This window comes from Myotis yumanensis, unplaced genomic scaffold (assembly GCF_028538775.1).
Source record: "Myotis yumanensis isolate MYYU_CA2020_CCGP unplaced genomic scaffold, mMyoYum1.0.hap1 SCAF_18, whole genome shotgun sequence".
Taxonomy (NCBI): Eukaryota; Metazoa; Chordata; class Mammalia; order Chiroptera; family Vespertilionidae; genus Myotis; species Myotis yumanensis.
In genome coordinates this window covers 17,684,373-17,701,860 of record NW_027223769.1, presented here as the reverse complement: position 1 = coordinate 17,701,860, position 17,488 = coordinate 17,684,373, and the positions used below count along the sequence as shown (strand labels likewise).

Here is a 17,488-nt window from a genome sequence, read left to right as displayed (position 1 = left end):
GAGTGACAACCTCCGGGGACAAAAGCAGGCCTGGGATTGGGGTGCGTTGTGGTGAGAACTACCCGGGGGCAGAACTGAGGGGCACTTCTGTGGCAGGTCTTGGGCTCTGTAATGGATTGAATATGTCCCTCAAAAAGATGTCAGCCCGGCAGGTGTGGCTCAGTGGTTGAGCATCGACCTATGAACCAGGAGGTCATAGTTCAATTCCCGGTCAGGGCACATGCCTGGTGGCAGCTCGGTCCCCAGTAGGGGGCGTGCAGGAGGCAGCCCATCAATGATTCTCTCTCTTCATTGATGTTTTTATCTTTCTCCCTCTCCCTCTCTGATATCAATAAAAATATATATTTAAAAAAAAAAAAAAAGATGCCAAAGCCCTGGCCAGTGTGGCTCAGTTGGTTGGGCGACATCCCACATACTGAAACGAGGCTGATTCAATTCCCAGTCAGGGCACATACCCAGGTTGCGGACTCAACGCATGGGGGGGGTGGGGTGGGGGGAGGTGGGGGCAGCAGATCAATGTTGTGCTTTCACATCAATGTTTCCCTCTCCCTCTCCCTTCTGTCTCTCTAAAAATCTATTTTAAAAATTTTTTTAAAATTGGGGGGGGGGGGGGGGAGGGGGAAGAAGACGTCAAAGTCCTAGCCCCCAGGACCTCAGAATGTGCCCTTATTTGGAGCTCGGGTGGTTGAGATGTAGTAAGTGAAGATGAGGTCATGCTGCAGTAGGGTGGGCCCCTCAGCCAGTATGACTTGTCCTTATAAAAGGAGGACGCTTGGACACAGCCACACTCGGGGAGACGCCTGGAGCATGAAGGCGGAGATTGGGGCGAGACATCTGCCGACAAGCCAAGGGAAGCCAGCGATGGCCCGCAAACCAGCCGGAGCCGGGCGGGCCGGGAGCAGGCCCTCCTCTCAGCCCCCAGAAGGCCCAGCCCCGCTGACACCTGGATCCTGAACTTCCGGCTCCAGAGCTCTGGGAGAATCATCTCTGTGGTGCGAGCTCCCAGCTTGTGGTGCTGTGTAGCAGCAGCCCCAGGCCCCTCATTCAGGGCTGGAGGACCAGAATCCGCTTGGCGGCCTTCTCTCTGGGGGAGACCTGGGCAGCTTACTTTCCTTCTTTGAGCCTGAGGCCCGGAACCAGAACTCGGAGGCCCGTCTGGACAAAGACTGACCGAATCAATCAGACCCCTTACCTGGACATGTGGAGTTGGGAAACTGGGCGACGGTGGCCACTTAGCCTGGGGACTGGGCCGAGGAGTCCACTGTGGGCCCAGCACCAGGCCCACAAGCAGACTCCCAGAGAGACCAGGAGACATGGCGGAGGGGTGAGAGGAGGCTTGGCGCAGACCTGCTGTGGTCCCAGTTCCTCCCAGGCCAGCTGACCAGCGGTGTCTGGGTTCTCACGTGTATATTGTTTCCTTGGACCCCCTTCGTTGTGTTCTCACAGGGACCAGATTTTAACAAAGCGAGGAACACATTTTCTCAGCAACAGCAAACCTTATTGAGTGCCTGCTGTGTACAGGTGCAGGTAAGAGGCAAAGAGGCTCCAGGTCTGCCCCAGGTGGTCCCAGGCCCAGGGAGGGTCACAGGGGCCTAGCTCGCTACCACGCCTGCTCCCTGAACTCCAGTTCAAAATGGAACAGTGAGGTCAGCCAGCAGAGTTCCAGCGTTTCCCACTGTGAGCTGTTAAATGCTGTTGTGAAATGTCAGCTATCACATTCTTCCCCTTCCTCATCTTTTTTTTTTTTTTCCCATTTTGAGAGACATGAGCTAACAGGAAATACAAAATGCATGACCGGGCCCTGGCCAGTGTGGCTCAGTTGGTTGGGCGTTGTCCTGTGCTCTGAAAGGTTGCTGGTTTCCTTTCTGGTCAGGGCACGTGCCCGGTTGTGGGCTCAGTCCCCGGTAGGGCATCTGAAAGAGGCAGATGTTTCTCTCTCACATCGAGGTTTCTCTCTCTTTCCCTCTCTGTTCTTCTCTCTCTAAAAATCAATTTAAAATATTTTTTAAAAATGCATGATTGGGGCTAAAATAAAGAAACACAGCCTGGCAGCTAAGAGAGTAGATCAGGTGCCAGACTGGCTGAGTTCAAGTGGGATCCTAGGCAAATTGTGTAACTTCTCTACACCCCAGTTTTCTCATCTGTACAACGGACAGAATAAAGTCATAGCGATTTTGTGAGGATTAACTTAAAGGCGTTAACATATGCAAAGTGCTCACACAGTAACTGGCACACAGTAAGCCCTTTGTGGACATTGGCTCTTCTTATTAATAAAGAAATGCACAAGGTTGGGGAACACAAGGAAAGAAGTGGTAATTATTTGTAAGAAGACATTTCCTGCGAGGCCTGCCCCTCACAATGACCCCCCTGCACTGTCCTTCTCACGTCTAGGGAATGGTTGCCATATTTGTATAACTTGGCTTGGAAAGTGGCTGGGTTGGGCATCTGCCCCAAGCTGAGCCAACCAATCCTTCCCTTGGAACTGGGCCAAATATCGCCTCGTTTGATCCTGGCTGGTCTCTCAAACGGCCACCTCTGTCGTGCTGAAGTGACATCACAGAGAAAGCCAGGGTGTGGGGAGGGATGATGCAGAGAGAGGCCGACACATGAAGCAGAGAGAAGGCCTCTGGGTGTCTGGTTTCTGGCCCTTTCTGGCCCCTGGATGCCTCGATGCCCTTGGAGCGCTGGCGAGGTAACCGTGCCTCCTTAGAACCCAGCCCCACTCTTTTTTGAAGCAACTCTCGTTGGTTTCTGTTGCAACCAAGGTGTCTTGGCCAACACCTGGACGCTGGGGTCTGCCTTCTCATTTCTCTGCATCTGTGAGACTGATTTTCCTGGAGTTACAGGGTCATGTCCACTCCTGTCCCGTCAGCTCAGGCAGGCAGCAATTGGTTTGTTTTGTGCTGAGATTGAAGAAAGAAGAGACCAGGAGTTGAGAAACCATTTTTTCCTACCACTCATTGAGCACCGACTTCTTCCTAGGCCAGTGATGGCGAACTTATGACACGTGTGTCAGAGGTGACATGCGAACTCATTTTTTTGGTTGACTTTTCTTTGTTAAATGGCATTTAAATATACAAAATAAATATCAAAAATATAAGTCTTTGTTTTACTATGGTTGCAAATATCAAAAAATTCCTATATGTGACACGGCACCAGAGTTAAGTTAGGGTTTTTCAAAATGCTGGCACGCCGAGCTCAAAAGGTTCGCCATCACTGTCCTAGGCCTTGTTCTGAGCACCTTCCATGCATTATCTCATTAGCGCCACTGGGAATATCACGATTGGATCACTGCTTCTCGGATGAAGAGACTGAGGTTCAGAGAGTTAAGTGATTTAGGGAGCGTGACCCAGCTAAGGAAGGTGGACAACTGGGATCTAAATCTGAAGTTTGTGCCTTCAAGCTCTTTGACATCCTACCTGGGGCTGCTGGGTAGCATCTTCCCACTCTCCTGTTGTGAGATCTTAGACAAACTCTTGATTTTGCCTCAGTTTCCCAATCTGTGAAATGGGGTGAGGCCATTCATCACCTTGCCCATCCGAAGGTTGTCTGAAGTGGCCGATGCAAAGGGAGGTGAGGGTCAGTTTCGGGAGAGCTTCATGTTCCCCACACATGTAACACATCCCCCCAACCCCACACACACTTCCTTTCATTGCTTCTTAGCAACTGACTCAGAGTGGATGGAGGAGAAGAAAGGAGGTCACACTTAAATTGGTCAATTTGAGCAGCTCACTGCAAAGGCTGGTGAGGGAGAGAGATGCAATTAATCTGAAAAACACAGTGGTTTTTATTTTTTTAAATGTGATCCATGGCCTTCAGTCCTCCGTGTGGCTGTGCCAGGCATCATTCCCACGAGTCGGCAGCAGCTTGGCATTTGGGCTCTTCATTAAGTCCCTGGGAATTTTTGAACAATGAATGGCATTGATCTTTTTTAAAAAAATTAAAACAAATCAATACATGCTCATTGTAGAAACTTTGGGGGTGGCATAAAAAAGAACACCAAATGTACCCAAACAGGGTTACACCCAAGTTGGATGTATTAGTCAGCACCCACACGGATACATCTTGAAAACTGTTATGTGCAGTCAAAGAACTCAGATCCCCAAAAGTACACAACTTTTTTTTTTTAATCCTTACCCGAGGATATGTTTACTGATTTTAGAGAGAGGAAGGGGGCGGGGGAAGAGAGAGAGAGGGGGGAGCGAGGCGGGAGGGTGAAGAAAAACATTGACTAGTTGCCTCCCAGATGGAACCTGCAACCTAGGTATAGGCCCTGACGGGGAATTGAATCTGCAACCTTTTTGGTGTATGGGATGTTACTCCAACTAACTGAGCCATTGGGCCAGGGCAAAAGTACCCAACATTTGGTTCTATTTGTGTGAAGTTCAAGGAGGAGTAAGAACCATCTATAGTGACAGCAGCAGATCAGGGGGTGCTGGGTCCGGAAGAAACTACTGGGCTTGGGAATGTTCTATACCAATATTTTGATTACAGAGGCGGTTACATGGGGCTATACGTTCATCAACACTTGTCAGCCTGTTCTTTGGAAATGGGCACACTTGACTTCATGTAAATTATACTTCAATAACATTGGCTTAAAAGTGGGGGGTGCGGGGGGGGGGGGGAAATAACCTGTAATTCCACTCTTCTGCTGTGGGATCGTAAACAAACCCTCGCTCTTGCCTTGGTTACCTTGATCTTGGTTCCCCAGATCTAACCACTATTCAGGTTTTGGTGCATGCATGTGACTTAATCAACTGTGTGTAAGAAATATTAGTTCCAGATAAACTACCAATTCTTTGTAATAAAGGGTGTCCCAAAATTCACGCAAGAAGTAATTTTGATAGAAAACACAGGTTTATAATTAAAAATTGTAAATTTTTTATTGATTCATAAAGTATACAGTATAGGGTTATGTATGGAATAGCATACCAGGTAAACTGCATTATCATGTCAAGATAGCGAGCACCATTAACTGTTATTGCCTGAGCAGCCGCATTTTCAAAGAAGAATGGTCCGATGATGCCTCCAGCCCAAACTCCGCACCAAACAGTGACACGTTGTGGATGCGTTTGTTTCTCAACAATCACTCGTGGATTTTCTGAACCCTAAATGTGACAATTTTGTTGATTAACCAAGCCATCAAGATGAAAATGAGCCTCATCGAAATTCAGCCACATTTATGCAAAACGGTCATAAAAAATTTCAACAAAAGAGTGCGTATGTGCCAGCAAAGCCGTGGAGGCCATTTACCCAATATGCTATTCCATACATAACCCTATACTGTATACTTTATGAATCAATAAAAAATTTACAATTTTTAATGATAAACCTGTGTTTTCTATCAAAATTACTTCTTGCGTGAATTTTGGGACACCCTTTACTTAAAAAAAATTAACCTCAGACTTCATCATTTGGTGAAAATGAGACAGAAAAGGGGGAGAGGATGGTACTTCATGTTCCTCTTCTTCTGCCCCCTGAAACCAGCGCGGGTGGGTGAGCGGCACAGTGACCTCTCAGCTACCGGCATCGCAGGCTGATGAATAGAATAGGGCTCCCTCCCCTCCCCCCTCCCTGCTGATGAGCCTAGGAAATGCACTGACTTCACCTCAGCTCAGAAGAGGAAGATGTTCATCAACTTTAGGATAAAAACACAACTCCCCTCCTTATACCGGAAGAGTAGCACATTTTATGAGGTGATCAGCACATTAGATGCCGTCAGTACAGCGTGTGTGTTCCATTATGGTGGTGTCTCATGCCTGGTAAACATGAGGTTCGGGAGCGATCTCCTAGCTGATGTAATTTCCAGACGGAGTTTTCAGACGGAGCTTCCAGAGAGTTCCCCAAAAGCAACAGCCCCATGAGTAGCTATGAAAAGGGACCACGTGAGAACAAACAGTGTTGTTGCCTGATTTTGGTGCTTGGCATTTTATAACAAGTGTGGCCTCGTGTTGTTGAATAGGCTCCAAAAACAGGACTTAAAAGAGGTTGTACCTTATCCCATCCTGTGTTCCTGGACAGTCTGATAAAGCCGGCGTTGAGTGTGCTGCACCCCCAGAAGTGGCGTCTGAGGAGGAATGTGCTGTTGCGTGAGTGTGAGCAATATAATCTCCCCAGACTTCAGCCCACAGGGTGGCTGGGGAGCTGCCTGTACCCACGGAGGGCGGGGGAAACATCCTCCTTCCAACCCCGGTTTCTAACCAGCAGCGGCTTGGGCTCCCAGGTGACTCGTGGCAAAGTCTGGGACCATTTGGTTGTCACAAATTGGGGATGACGCTCGCATCTGTGGGCAGAGGCCGGGATGCTGCTGAATGGCCTCCAATGCTCGGGACTGCCGCCTGCCACCAAGAACCATCTGGCGCCAATGTCAGTAGCGTGAAGGTTGGAAGCCCTGCCGAGATGTTGATCGGGAGAGTCTGCACTCCAGCTGCTAGGCAAATGGGAAAGGCCAGAGACGTGGACGGGCTGGAGGGTCCATATCCGAGGCCGCAGAAACATGGGTTCTAAAATGATGGAGGTGAAGTGAAACAGCCGAAGCTTATTCCAAGTGCTCACTCTGGGCCAGGCTGTGGGCTTGGCATCGCTTACCTCACTTCACTTCTTCAGCTCTGGAAAAAGGTACTGCTAGGACCCCACTTTATAGGAAACCAACTGAAGACACACACAGTTGGAAAAGGGAAGAGGTTGTTTTCTTCTTGGTATACTTTTTTTTGGGGAGGGGGGGAGGGAGGGTGGTGATTTTTTTCGGGGGGAGGGTGTCTGGTTCCCTCCACTCAACTCTGAGCTCCAAGAGGAGATGTTGTGTCAACTGGATCTGTAGCACTCAACAAAGTCCCTGGCACTCAGCAGGTGCTAAGAGGTGTTTGAGGGAACGGAATGAAAGACTGAAGGGTCAGGGCAATGTTGCCTAGTGCTTAGACCCTTGGCAGTGCGGTTAGATTTCCAACCATTCAGCAGATAGCCACTGTGCACGGACTCGGGGCCCGGCGCAGGGAAACAGGTAGTGGCATGCTGGAGCTAACTAATCTCTACTGGCTCATGAGAGCCGACTGTTCCTTCTTCAGGAAGCTTGCAAGCTGGTTGTCAAAGAGCCATTAAACAAGAATAAATTACAGTTACCACGAAATAAATTATATATTTTAAAAGGTAATAAAACGCATCACTTCCTAATTATTCTTCTATGTTTTACTAGTATCTCTGTTCTGGAGGTTATTTATGTCTGTTGCAGGGGTCGCCAAGCTTTTTCTGTACAAGGGCCAGAGAGTAAGTGTTTCAGGCTCCGCAGGCCAGGAGCTGAATCTGGCCCTCCCGCTCTGTCCGCTGTCCCCCGGTCTGCTGTCTGTAGGGCGGAAATACTCTCTCATGGGGCCCCTCTCTTTCCAACTCCACGTCCAGCCATGCATGTTGGCAGCTTGAAATCGGCCACGGTAGGAATATTTACACCCTGGAAATTGTCAAACGTTGTGAATCAGGGCTTTCCTTTTTCTCAACACGTTGATTGTTAAACATTTACCAACGTACCACTGGACACAATGATGGGCCCAGCTGGAATGAACCCTGCCCTTTTGAGGGTACAGTTGGGTTCCAGCACAATTTCATGGTGGGCAGGGCAAGGAGGGAGCGGAGAAAGGCTGGTGAGGGTCTCGGCTAGCGACCACTCCCACGAGGAGGACACCCATGTGTGGTGTGTCTGCCGAAAGGGCAGGGCTGCTAGAAGAGGGTGCTCAGGTGGCCCTCTCCGCGGGCTGGCCATTCACAACGCTCCCCTCCCCCACTTCCTCAGATGCCGCTGTGGGCAGCAAGGCAGCAGGGCTGTCTTTCCCCTCTGAGGTAGCTCAGGGGGAGACTTCAGGGATGTGGGAATGGAGATGTGAGCTCATGAGGGCAGTTTACTACCTGGTCACTACAAACCCAGCTCCCAGCACGGCACTTGACACAGTGTAGGTTCTCCACCAATGTGGCCAGGGGTGAACCCCTCGTGGTTGCTGAACTCAAGTGATGCAGTGAGCTCAGATAAGGAGGGACCGCCAGCAAAGAATGCAGAAAAGGACAGGTTTGTCTGGTGACCTTGTTGAATGAGCTGGCCTATGGGAGCTCAAGGAGAGTGAAGGGTTTGTGAACTTCAGTGTCTTCTCTGCTGCTCCGTAAAGTTCTCAAGTTCAATGCCAGGAAGGTGAGCTCTAAGGGGCTGGGACCACTTTTTTTTTGAGAGTCTGGATTCCCATGGCATTGAAGATGACTTGGGTACATATCCATCCATGGAAACTTGACGGGCTTGTGTTTCTTACAGAGGTTGGGGTCCCGTGGGGAGGGGACTTCTGATGGAATCTGACAGCTGGATTCAGATTTATTTCTAGGTCAGGAACCTGGAATAGTGGGAGCGAGGGGGCTCTGCAATGAGTTACATGAGTCCCAGTCTAGGAGGCTGGGGACTCAACTATCGCCAACTGAACACTAATAACATCCCATTTCATCGTGTCTCAACTTACTGACATGGTCCTACGGTCAGCACGTTTTGAAGCACCAGGGAATAGGTGAGTGTGACCATCAGTGTGACCATCAGTCATTGTCTGTTGAGCCCTGACCCTGTGCTGGCCCTGAGCCAGCTCTGCTGTCAACCAGGAACTCCTGATTTCTGCCCCAAGGAGCTTTTCTTCTTACAGTGTCTTGGGCGCTCCATGTCACTGCTTTCAAACTAAAATTTAAAAATGATTTAGACCAGCCAGTGTTGCTCAGTGGTTGAGCACCAACCCATGAACCAGGAAGTCACAGTTCGATTCCCAGTCAGGGCATATGCCCAGGGTTGAGGTCTCGATCCCCAGTAGGGGGTGTGCAGGAGGCAGCCGATCAATAATTCTCTCTCATCATTGATGTTTCTATCTCTCCTCTCTCTGCAATCAATAAAAACATATTTTTTTAAAATATATTTTATTGATTTTTTACAGAGAGAAAGGGAGAGAGATAGAGAGTTAGAAACATCGATGAGAGAGAAACATCGATCAGCTGCCCTTGCACATCTCCCACTGGGGTTGTGCCCACAACCCAGGTACATGCCCCTGACCGGAATCGAGCCTGGGACCCTTCAGTCCGCAGGCTGATGCTCTATCCACTGAGCCAAACCGGTTTGGCGATAAGAACATATTTTAAAACAATTACTTAAAGATGACTGATTGAATTCAAATACTTTCAGATCTCTGAGGCCTCTGCCCTGCATTCCCCGGGTACCTTGTGTGCCTTGGCAAACAAGCTAGTTTCCTGCACAGGCCAAGCGTCCCCCCACCTCTTTGTATGTGCCATTCCACCTTTGTATGTGACTAAGGGCCCCGCCCCCCCAGCACCTTTCCCCTCTTTACCTGATTCCTAAAGACCTCCTGAAGTCAGGACATGTACCCCAGCACCTGCTGGGTTATGTGTTCCCTCTCTGTTCCTGGAGCTCAAGCACAGGGTGGTTGGTCATTGTCTTTATCATCCTTTATCTGATCTCCATACCTGGGTCAATCCTGACTAGCTACATGAGCCTGGGCAAGTAGTTCAGCCTCTCTGTGCCCTCATCTGCAGGTGAGGATGGTGATGGCAGCTATGTCCTAAGGTTGCTGTGACAAACGAAAGGTGCATGCACGTCAACTAGTAGCACATTGGAAGTGGCTATTACAGGAATGACTCCTCCGACAACACAGAGCAGGAGCTCAATAAACCCATCCCTTAACGACTTGGGGGGGGGGGCGGGGCTTAATCACAGCCATTCCTTGCACCCACACCTACAGCATGAGGTGGGGGCTCAGGTTTGCCCCTTTTCTTGTTTGATTTTCTCAAGGCCGTTGAAGCTTAGAAGTTGAATGAAATGCCAGCAAATTGTGGGGAGATGCTGAATACCTCACTTTCTTACTAAACTGTGCCTCCCTTTGGGTGCACCAGGAAGAACAGCTCTGGCCATCTCCCGGGCAGCCTGGACATTTGAGTCATTTCTGTGAGGGACTGGGCCCTGCCTTCCACCCCCTTCCCCAACCCAGGCTCAGGGGGAGCCCCTCCATCTTGTCTGTTCTGGGAGAGAATGGGGAGGAGATACTCCCACCGCAGGGGCTGTGGATAAACTGCGGCATTCATGATAGGATTCAACACACGCGCGCGCACACACCCATGTGTTCCCTGCAGGGCACCTTCACTTAACAAAAAGGCAAACATCTGGGGGGTTTGAAGGTATTAACTGCAGAAGCGTGTGGACGTGAGAAAGCCTGAGGGAGCAGAGCATTTGCTGGGTGGCCTTAGGTGTCTCCTGATGCCAGAAAGGGAAGGTTTTCCTTTCAGTTCTAGTCCTGAGTGACACTGCGGTTCATTCCACAAAGCGCTCGCAGTAGGAGCTGCTCCCCCACGGGTGAAGCAGAGATGAAGGGCCAGGTCCCGCTCTGAGGGGAGAGGTAAAGAAGCGGGAGTTACTGGGGCGCAGGAAAAGGAGGGGGCAGTCCAGGACCTTTGGGGGGGCCTTGGTTGTATAGGTTCCTAGAAGGGGTCAGACTCCACGGGCAGGAAAAAGGAGGGGGCTGGCGAGCCTGTCCCCTCCCCGAAGGCAGCTCTGGACCCCAAAGGCCAAGGCTGGTAGACATCTGGGAAAGGCCCAGGGTCTGCTGGGCTGACACGGGCAGGGTGGGCTCATTATCCAGACAATTGAGGGGGCATTTTCAAGGCGAGGAGACATCCCTGTCCTTATGGCCGCAGCTGGCCAGCCAGATGTGCAGCCTGAGCTGTGGAGGGGGTGTCAGAGGCCAGGCGGTCCAGCCCCCACCCCTCCGGCCCGGCCTAGTCCAGCCCGGCCCAGCCCGGCCCCGCCCCGGTCCCTCGGGGTTGCACCTGGCCGCACCTTGGCCGTCCGCGGTGACATGTTTCGGGGCGTTGACATGTTTCCGGGCGTGGACGTTTCCGATCGGGGCCGCCGGGATGGAGAGCGTGGGGTGCGGGGACCACGGCTGGTCCCGGATCCGGTCCCGCCCGTGGGCCTCGGGGCTCCGCACCAGTCTGGGCACCGGCGGGGGCGCGGCTGGGCGTGACGTCACGCGCCCCGCCCCGCCCCCGCGGCCCCAGCCCCCTCCCATTCCGGGCGGGGCGGGCGGGACCGGCCGGGGCTCGCGCGCCTCAGCCCCCTCCCCAGGGGCCGCCCCTCCCGTCGGGCCGCGCCTCGGCCCCTCGCGTCCCCGCCCGGCCCGGCTCCGCCTGCGAGAGGCCGCCGCCGCGGCCGCCGCCGTTGCCGCCATTGACGTCAGAGGGGCGGGCACATGACCCCGCGGGGACCAATCGCGCGGGCGCCGAGCGGCTTCTGCAATCTCTCAACAGAGCCGGCCCCCGCGGCCCCCGCCGCACACTCGCCCGCGGACGGCCGCCCAGACACACGTACTGTACACACGAGCGGGCGGCGGGGCCGAGACACGCCCGCCGCGCGGCCCCCGCTCGCCGCCGGCCCCCGGCGCTGCCGCTCCCCGCCCGCCCGCCGCCCCGCCGGTCCGGCCGCGCGAGCATGCACCCGACGAGCTAGGAGGAAGCCGAGCCCCGCAGGAAGGACCGCGCCGCCGCGCCCGCCGCCTCCCGCCGGCCCCTCCCCTGCGGGCGCCCCTTGCCCCCCACCCCCCCCACCTTCCTGAGCGGTGGGGGGGTGCGGGCCGCCGACCGGGGGCCCCGCCGCCCCGCAGCCGGGACAGCCCCTTTCCCCGCCCCCGGCCCCCTCCCCGGCCCGGCCGGCCATGGATCTGACCAGCAGCTCGGGCGGCGGCGGCGACCCCCGGCAGATCGAGGAGACCAAGCCGCTGCTGGGGGGCGACGTGCCGGCCCCCGAGGGCACGAAGATGGGCGCCGTGCCCTGTCGCCGGGCCCTTCTCCTGTGCAACGGCATGAGGTACAAACTGCTGCAGGAGGGCGACATCCAGGTCTGTGTCATCCGGCACCCGCGGACCTTTCTCAGCAAGATCCTCACCTCGAAATTCCTGAGGCGCTGGGAGCCGCACCACCTAACGCTGGCCGACAACAGCCTGGCGTCCGCCACGGTGAGTCGCTCCGCTCCGCGTGGCCGCGCGCCGGCTCCCCCGCGCCTCCCCTGGGGACCGCAGGGCGCCCCCTCCCACGGCTGCACCTGGAGCCCGGGGCCCGCCGCGCACCGGGGGGCGCCCTGCTCCCGGCCTGGGCTCGGCGCCGGGTGGTGGACTCCGCGGAGCTCTGCCCGGCCGGCGGTTCGGGGGGACCCTGAGGATCCTGGACAGGATCTGGCCCAGCCCCGGCTGAGCCTTGGGGGACCTCGGGCCCAGCGCTCGGGTTTCTTACGGGTGGGACCGTGGGCTGGACCGGCTGGGCCCTGGTGGTGGTGAGGGTTCCCTTTCTGAAAGCCTGCGGGGGACGGGAAAACAAAACAACCAAAAAAAATAAAACACCCCCCCCCCCTCCAAGCCCCAAACCCCCAACAACCTCAAAACCCCCAAACCCAAAGAATTTCCAGAAACCAGTTCCTTTCTTTGAACTGTACCCATCTTTTATTCTCTTTCCTGCCCGAGCTGGCAGGCAAACCTGGGTGCTTCCCTTTCTGAAAAAATCTCTTTGGCACATTGGGGGGCTGGAGGGGGAGGGGCAGGGGCAGGGGTAGGGGTCCGGGGTCCGGGACTGTCTCCTCCCCACCCAGGCTGAGGGTCAGGTTCTAGTGTGGAAGCTGGCTCGCGGGGCTCGGGTCTGGCATTGTCTGTGAAGTGTGTGTAGACGTGTGTTTCCATGCTGGGTTTTTTTTTTTTATTTTGTTACTGTTATTGTTTTTAAATATGTGGTTGGGACTGGGTCAGCTGGGAGAGAGGGAGAAGAGCAGTCATTGATCTGCTTCTGAAATCAAACCTGCAAGGTGGAGAAAGAGCTGTGGTGGGGTCGCAGGGCGGGGGTGGCGGGCAGGAGCCTGAACAGGATGCTTTGTGTTTTGAAACAAGGACAGTTTAAAGCACCAGATCAGCTTGGGCCTGAGCCTTGCTGAGAGGGTTCCTTTCTCTATGGAGAGGTGACAGGTCTTCCCCAGAATGCACACTCCCCCCTGGGGCCATCGTGAGCCTGTTTACTAAGCACAGTGGGGGGCGGGGTGGGGGGGGCCAGAATCCACCGCCTGCCCACACCTGTGCCAAGAAAACCCAGCCAGGAAATAGGGTGTCGCTTACATGGCATGTCACAAACGTGTAGCGTGTGTAGACATTTCCCCGGCATCCATGTTCCCTTGGCAGTGTGTCACAGGCCGTGACACATGCTCCAAGGAATGGGGAGGGGGAAAAGTTAGCAGGAGAAACCTTACTCCTGGAAACAACTTCCCCCCCTCCTGAGAGCGTTGAAGCACACGAGGACTTTTATTCTGAATTTTGGGTCCGACGTGCTGAGAACACCTATTTTTTCTTTCCTGTGGGCACGTTGGTGCAATGTCTGCAAAGGCTGCTTCCTCAGGGTGGATCACTGGCTGTCGAGAAGCAGCCCAGGCCCAATTTCAGGCTCATGCATGTTTAAGAACCACAGGGCTTAGCGTTTGGCTTTTCCTTTGATGGAGGGAGAGCCTCGGAAAATGTGCCCTCACACACCGTTTCAGATTGGGGAGGAACCAGTGTCCTCAGTAGTTCCTTGCCTGGGACCTACCCGGAGCGCCCAAATCTGGCTTCAGAATTGTCCCCTGGCTCATGGGGGGCTTTATTTTTTTCTGCCACCCCTCAAAGTGAAGGGGAGTGTGTGTGTGTGTGTGTGTGTGTGTGTATGTGTGTGTAGAAATGGTTGAGAGGCACAGTGACCCTCTGTGGGAAGGACAGGCTGAGCCAGGAGTGTGTCCTCTGCTGCTACTGGCCATAGTCTGGGGGAAGCCAGCTTTGGAGGCTCAAGGCCCCAGACTTACCTCTGATTGCTCAAGATGTATACGTGAGAGAGAGGGGGTGGGGGTGGGGGGGAAGGAGGAAAGGCTGAAGCGGGGCGCTGGTTTCTTAAGCAGCCAGAGGGAGGCCCTGGCCCCACCTTCACCGGCAAGGTGGGTGGCACTTTTGTAGCTTGGGCCTTTCTGGAGAAGAGCTGTGGTTTTCAGGACTGGGGACTGAGCCCTCTCCATGGAACGAGATTTGTCTCAGCAGAGCCTTGCTCTGGCGTTGGGAAATGTGGATGGAGGAACTCTGAGCAAGTGTCCAATGAGCTGGCATAATTCCCCTTCCTCTGCCTGTCATCACCAAGCCCCTCGGGTAGGGCAGGGGTGTCCTTAAATCTCCCCATGGGGGGCTCCAGGGGAGGACGTGGCTCTCTGTGCCAGGGCCTGTGAGCATGGCGGGGGGGCTGCTGAGGCAGGCCTGGTCGAGCGGCTGCCTCCAGGGCAGAGGTGGGGTTGGCACTGCTACTGGGGACCTTGCCTCATCCTGAGACACCTGGTTGGTGTCCAGGCCCTAGGAAACAAAGCAGCCCCGAGGGGTTTTTCTGAGGCCTGGGCGTTATGTAATCTGTCTGCATTTTATAGTGCGGCCCAAGCACTCTATTGAGAAATATTAGCCCAAATGAAACAAAGGTGAATTTGAGTGCAGTTCACTACAACAAGCCCTGTGTAGCCCTGTGGCTTTGTGTAGAGTCCCTGGCCCAGTCTCACGCTGCCGATATATCAAGTATGTTTCCTGTCCTTTCTTGAAACGTATATCATCTGTCTATACAGCTCAACTCAGAACCGTTTGGTAATTATATGGTTAATTGTGTGGGCTTCAGGAACAAGAGTCATAGTGATTGATCTGGATCCGAGTGAATAAACAAACTAAATACACTCTTTTGCCCAAATTGTCTTTGGAGTCTGTCTACACTGATCCAATAAATTGGATTGTTGTCAGAGATAAAGACCAGGACCACAGCTGTCTCGAGGAGGGTGGAAGCATATGGGGCCAGGCCCACCCGGGCGGCAGTGCCTGCTGGCTTCGCCCCTCAGGTGGACCTCTCTTGAGTCCCTGCTGGGGAGATGGGCTCAGACTGGGGCCCCAGGGACTGGCAGCCTCACTCCCGGGCCTGGCTATAAACTTTACCTTATGTGGGGTCAGGTTGGAGCTTGCCCTGTGCCTGTCTCCTGGGCCGGTTACTGATTAAATCCTCGCAGAGCCAACAGTGTGCCTGACGTGGCCTGTGACAGTGCCGGGCCTGATGCACTTTGTGCTTGAGACTTTGGATCCAGAAAGCTCATAAACAAAGAAGGAAACACAAAGGCGACAGCGACCTGGCTGACGTGTGAGGGGTGATTGGGAGGCATCCACCCCTTCCCTGGGGTACACATGACCACACCTTGTGGGGGAAGGGCCCGCTTGCCCAGGCTGTGGCCCGGCCCTGGCGCCTCCTTCCTCTTTTGCATCCAGACTTTCCAGTCCCTGGGCTTCCCTGGGGCTTCGTGGTGGCGGTCCATCGTAGCCGACGGCCAGGCATTCTGCATAAGCAGCCAGGTCCTGTGAGACCAGAATCCATTTTGCTATTCTGTGTCTAGGTTGAATTTGATCACCTGCTAGACATGTTTGTCCACTGGAAGAGGGCTTTGTCTGTGTGCTTTGTTTCCTCTGCACCGAAGAAGTACAAACACGCTGCTGACATTCTATTTCACCTAATTTTGTGCACGCATCACATGGCATCTCATGGTGGATCCGGTCCGAAAAGTCTTTTATTCATTGACCCAACTGGGATGGGGCGCAGGTGACAGCAGTGTTCTTTATTCTCAGGCCTTAATTCATCAGTGACTTGTTTTTAAATCCTCACCACTCTGCTGCTCTGATTGAAATGTTTCTGGCCTTCTAGTCACCTTAATTCGCATTAGGTCCCTTTAGTCCGGTGTTTCTGTGGGGAGAGCCTTCTTCTGAACTTGCAGTTCCTAAGCATCTAGATGTCAACTGTGGAGCAGAGAGTTCATCCCAACGGTGTGATTTCCACTGGAGAATTAAAGTTTGTGTCCCACAGGGATGCATCTGCGCACGCGCGCGTGTGTGTGCGTGTGCGTGTGTGTGTACATGTGTTGACTTTTTTCACTTTGTATCATGCACTGCTTCCCGCCTTTGATTTATGTGATGCTTATTGTGGCAGTTAGTAAACACAAGGAATTTTTATTTTCAATGCCATTTGTCACAAGATTTTTGAATTATATCACATTTGTTTCTGGATAACTTGTCTGATTGGAGATGGTGGAGGGGAGGGGCAGAGACAGAGGAGAAAAAAATCTAAATTCTCTGTAAACAACACATGTGGCCTGCCTCCCCCAGGCTGTGGTAAATAAGTGCATTTTAAGGGGGGAGTATGTTTTGATGCTGCCATTCACTCGCCTGGTGCAATCTGAGATGCCCTTTCTGGCCACGGGCAGAACTGTGCCAGTCCAGGTGGAGGGGGTTTCACCGCTTGTGGCTGGGCTTTGCTGCCGAGCTGGCGATGGAGGCGGGTGAGGCGGATGTGTGCCTCCGGCTTGGGCTCCGTGGCCCACAGGTGGCTTCTCCACAGGGCCCGCTGACTCACATGGCCGTGAGAGAGGGAGGGCATTTCTGGGGCACCGTGCCCAGCAAGGCTAGGGGGAGCCTGGTGGCCGCATGACCAAAGCTGTCTTGGGGCAGAAGGGCAGCCTCTCTCCAGGCCAGCCATGCGGGTGGTACCCCTTGGTGTTTTGGCAGAATGGACCTGTGAGGTAGCCGAGTTATGCCTTTGATGAAAGGATTCATGAGATTACGTGAGGCAGCCTAATGGTTTAGGATGCCTCCACCATGAGGCAGAGCAAACTCTGGGGTTGCGGTCCCTTGGGCCTGGGTCTGGATTCTGAGGTTATGACTTCCTGGCTGTGTGACTTCTGGCACGTGCTTTCCCTTGTTGGGCCTTGCTTTTTCTTCTTCTGGAGGGTGGGGCAATGCTACCTCATTGACAGGGTTGCCGTAAGGATTGGAAAGAATTCAGTTTAGCACCTAGTAGGATGGCCAGCATAGAGTAGGGGTGTGACAAGAGGCCAGTATTCCAATTCATGTTTTCCTAATTGCCCTGAGAGAGCTTGTGTGAAACTGCACAAGTGGAAGGGGTTATTGCTATTTAAAAACGGGCAGTCTCCAGAGAAAAGTCTCTTGAGATGAGCAGTGCATTTGGGAAAGTTAGGGCTATTTAGCAGATCTGGTATGCATGGAGGCAAGAAATTGTTGAAAGCAGTTGAAGAAAAATTCCTCAGGGGGCACAGTCTAGTGTCTTTAAAAAACGCACCACATAATTCTTTTCTTTTTTTGAAAATTGAAACAGTGATGCACACATCAAATAAATTCAGAGAGTACAGCAAGGCATTGAAGGCAAAACGAAGCGTCTCTCTTATTGTCTTCATGTCCCACAGCCCCTCGTTCTCCTAGGCAAGCCCTGTTCCCATTCCTGTGTATCCTTGCTGACCGTTTTGGCATTTACACGCAGACCCAGGCCATTGTTTCTCATTGGAGAATGTCTTTTGGAGGTTATCCTAGATCTGTGCCTACGCAGCTGCCCTGTT

At 53.4% G+C, this 17,488-nt stretch overlaps 1 protein-coding gene across 1 annotated transcript in view; it reads left to right on the top strand.

The window, feature by feature from the left end:
• Positions 1–11,459: 11,459 nt before the first annotated feature.
• CMIP (c-Maf inducing protein) overlaps positions 11,460–17,488 on the top strand; it is a 235,742-nt gene continuing 229,713 nt past the window's right edge. Inside the window, exon 1 of the mRNA XM_070399132.1 lies at positions 11,460–12,029. Coding sequence (XP_070255233.1) covers positions 11,730–12,029 — 300 coding nt within the window. The 5' untranslated portion in view covers positions 11,460–11,729. The remainder of the gene's footprint in view (positions 12,030–17,488) is intronic.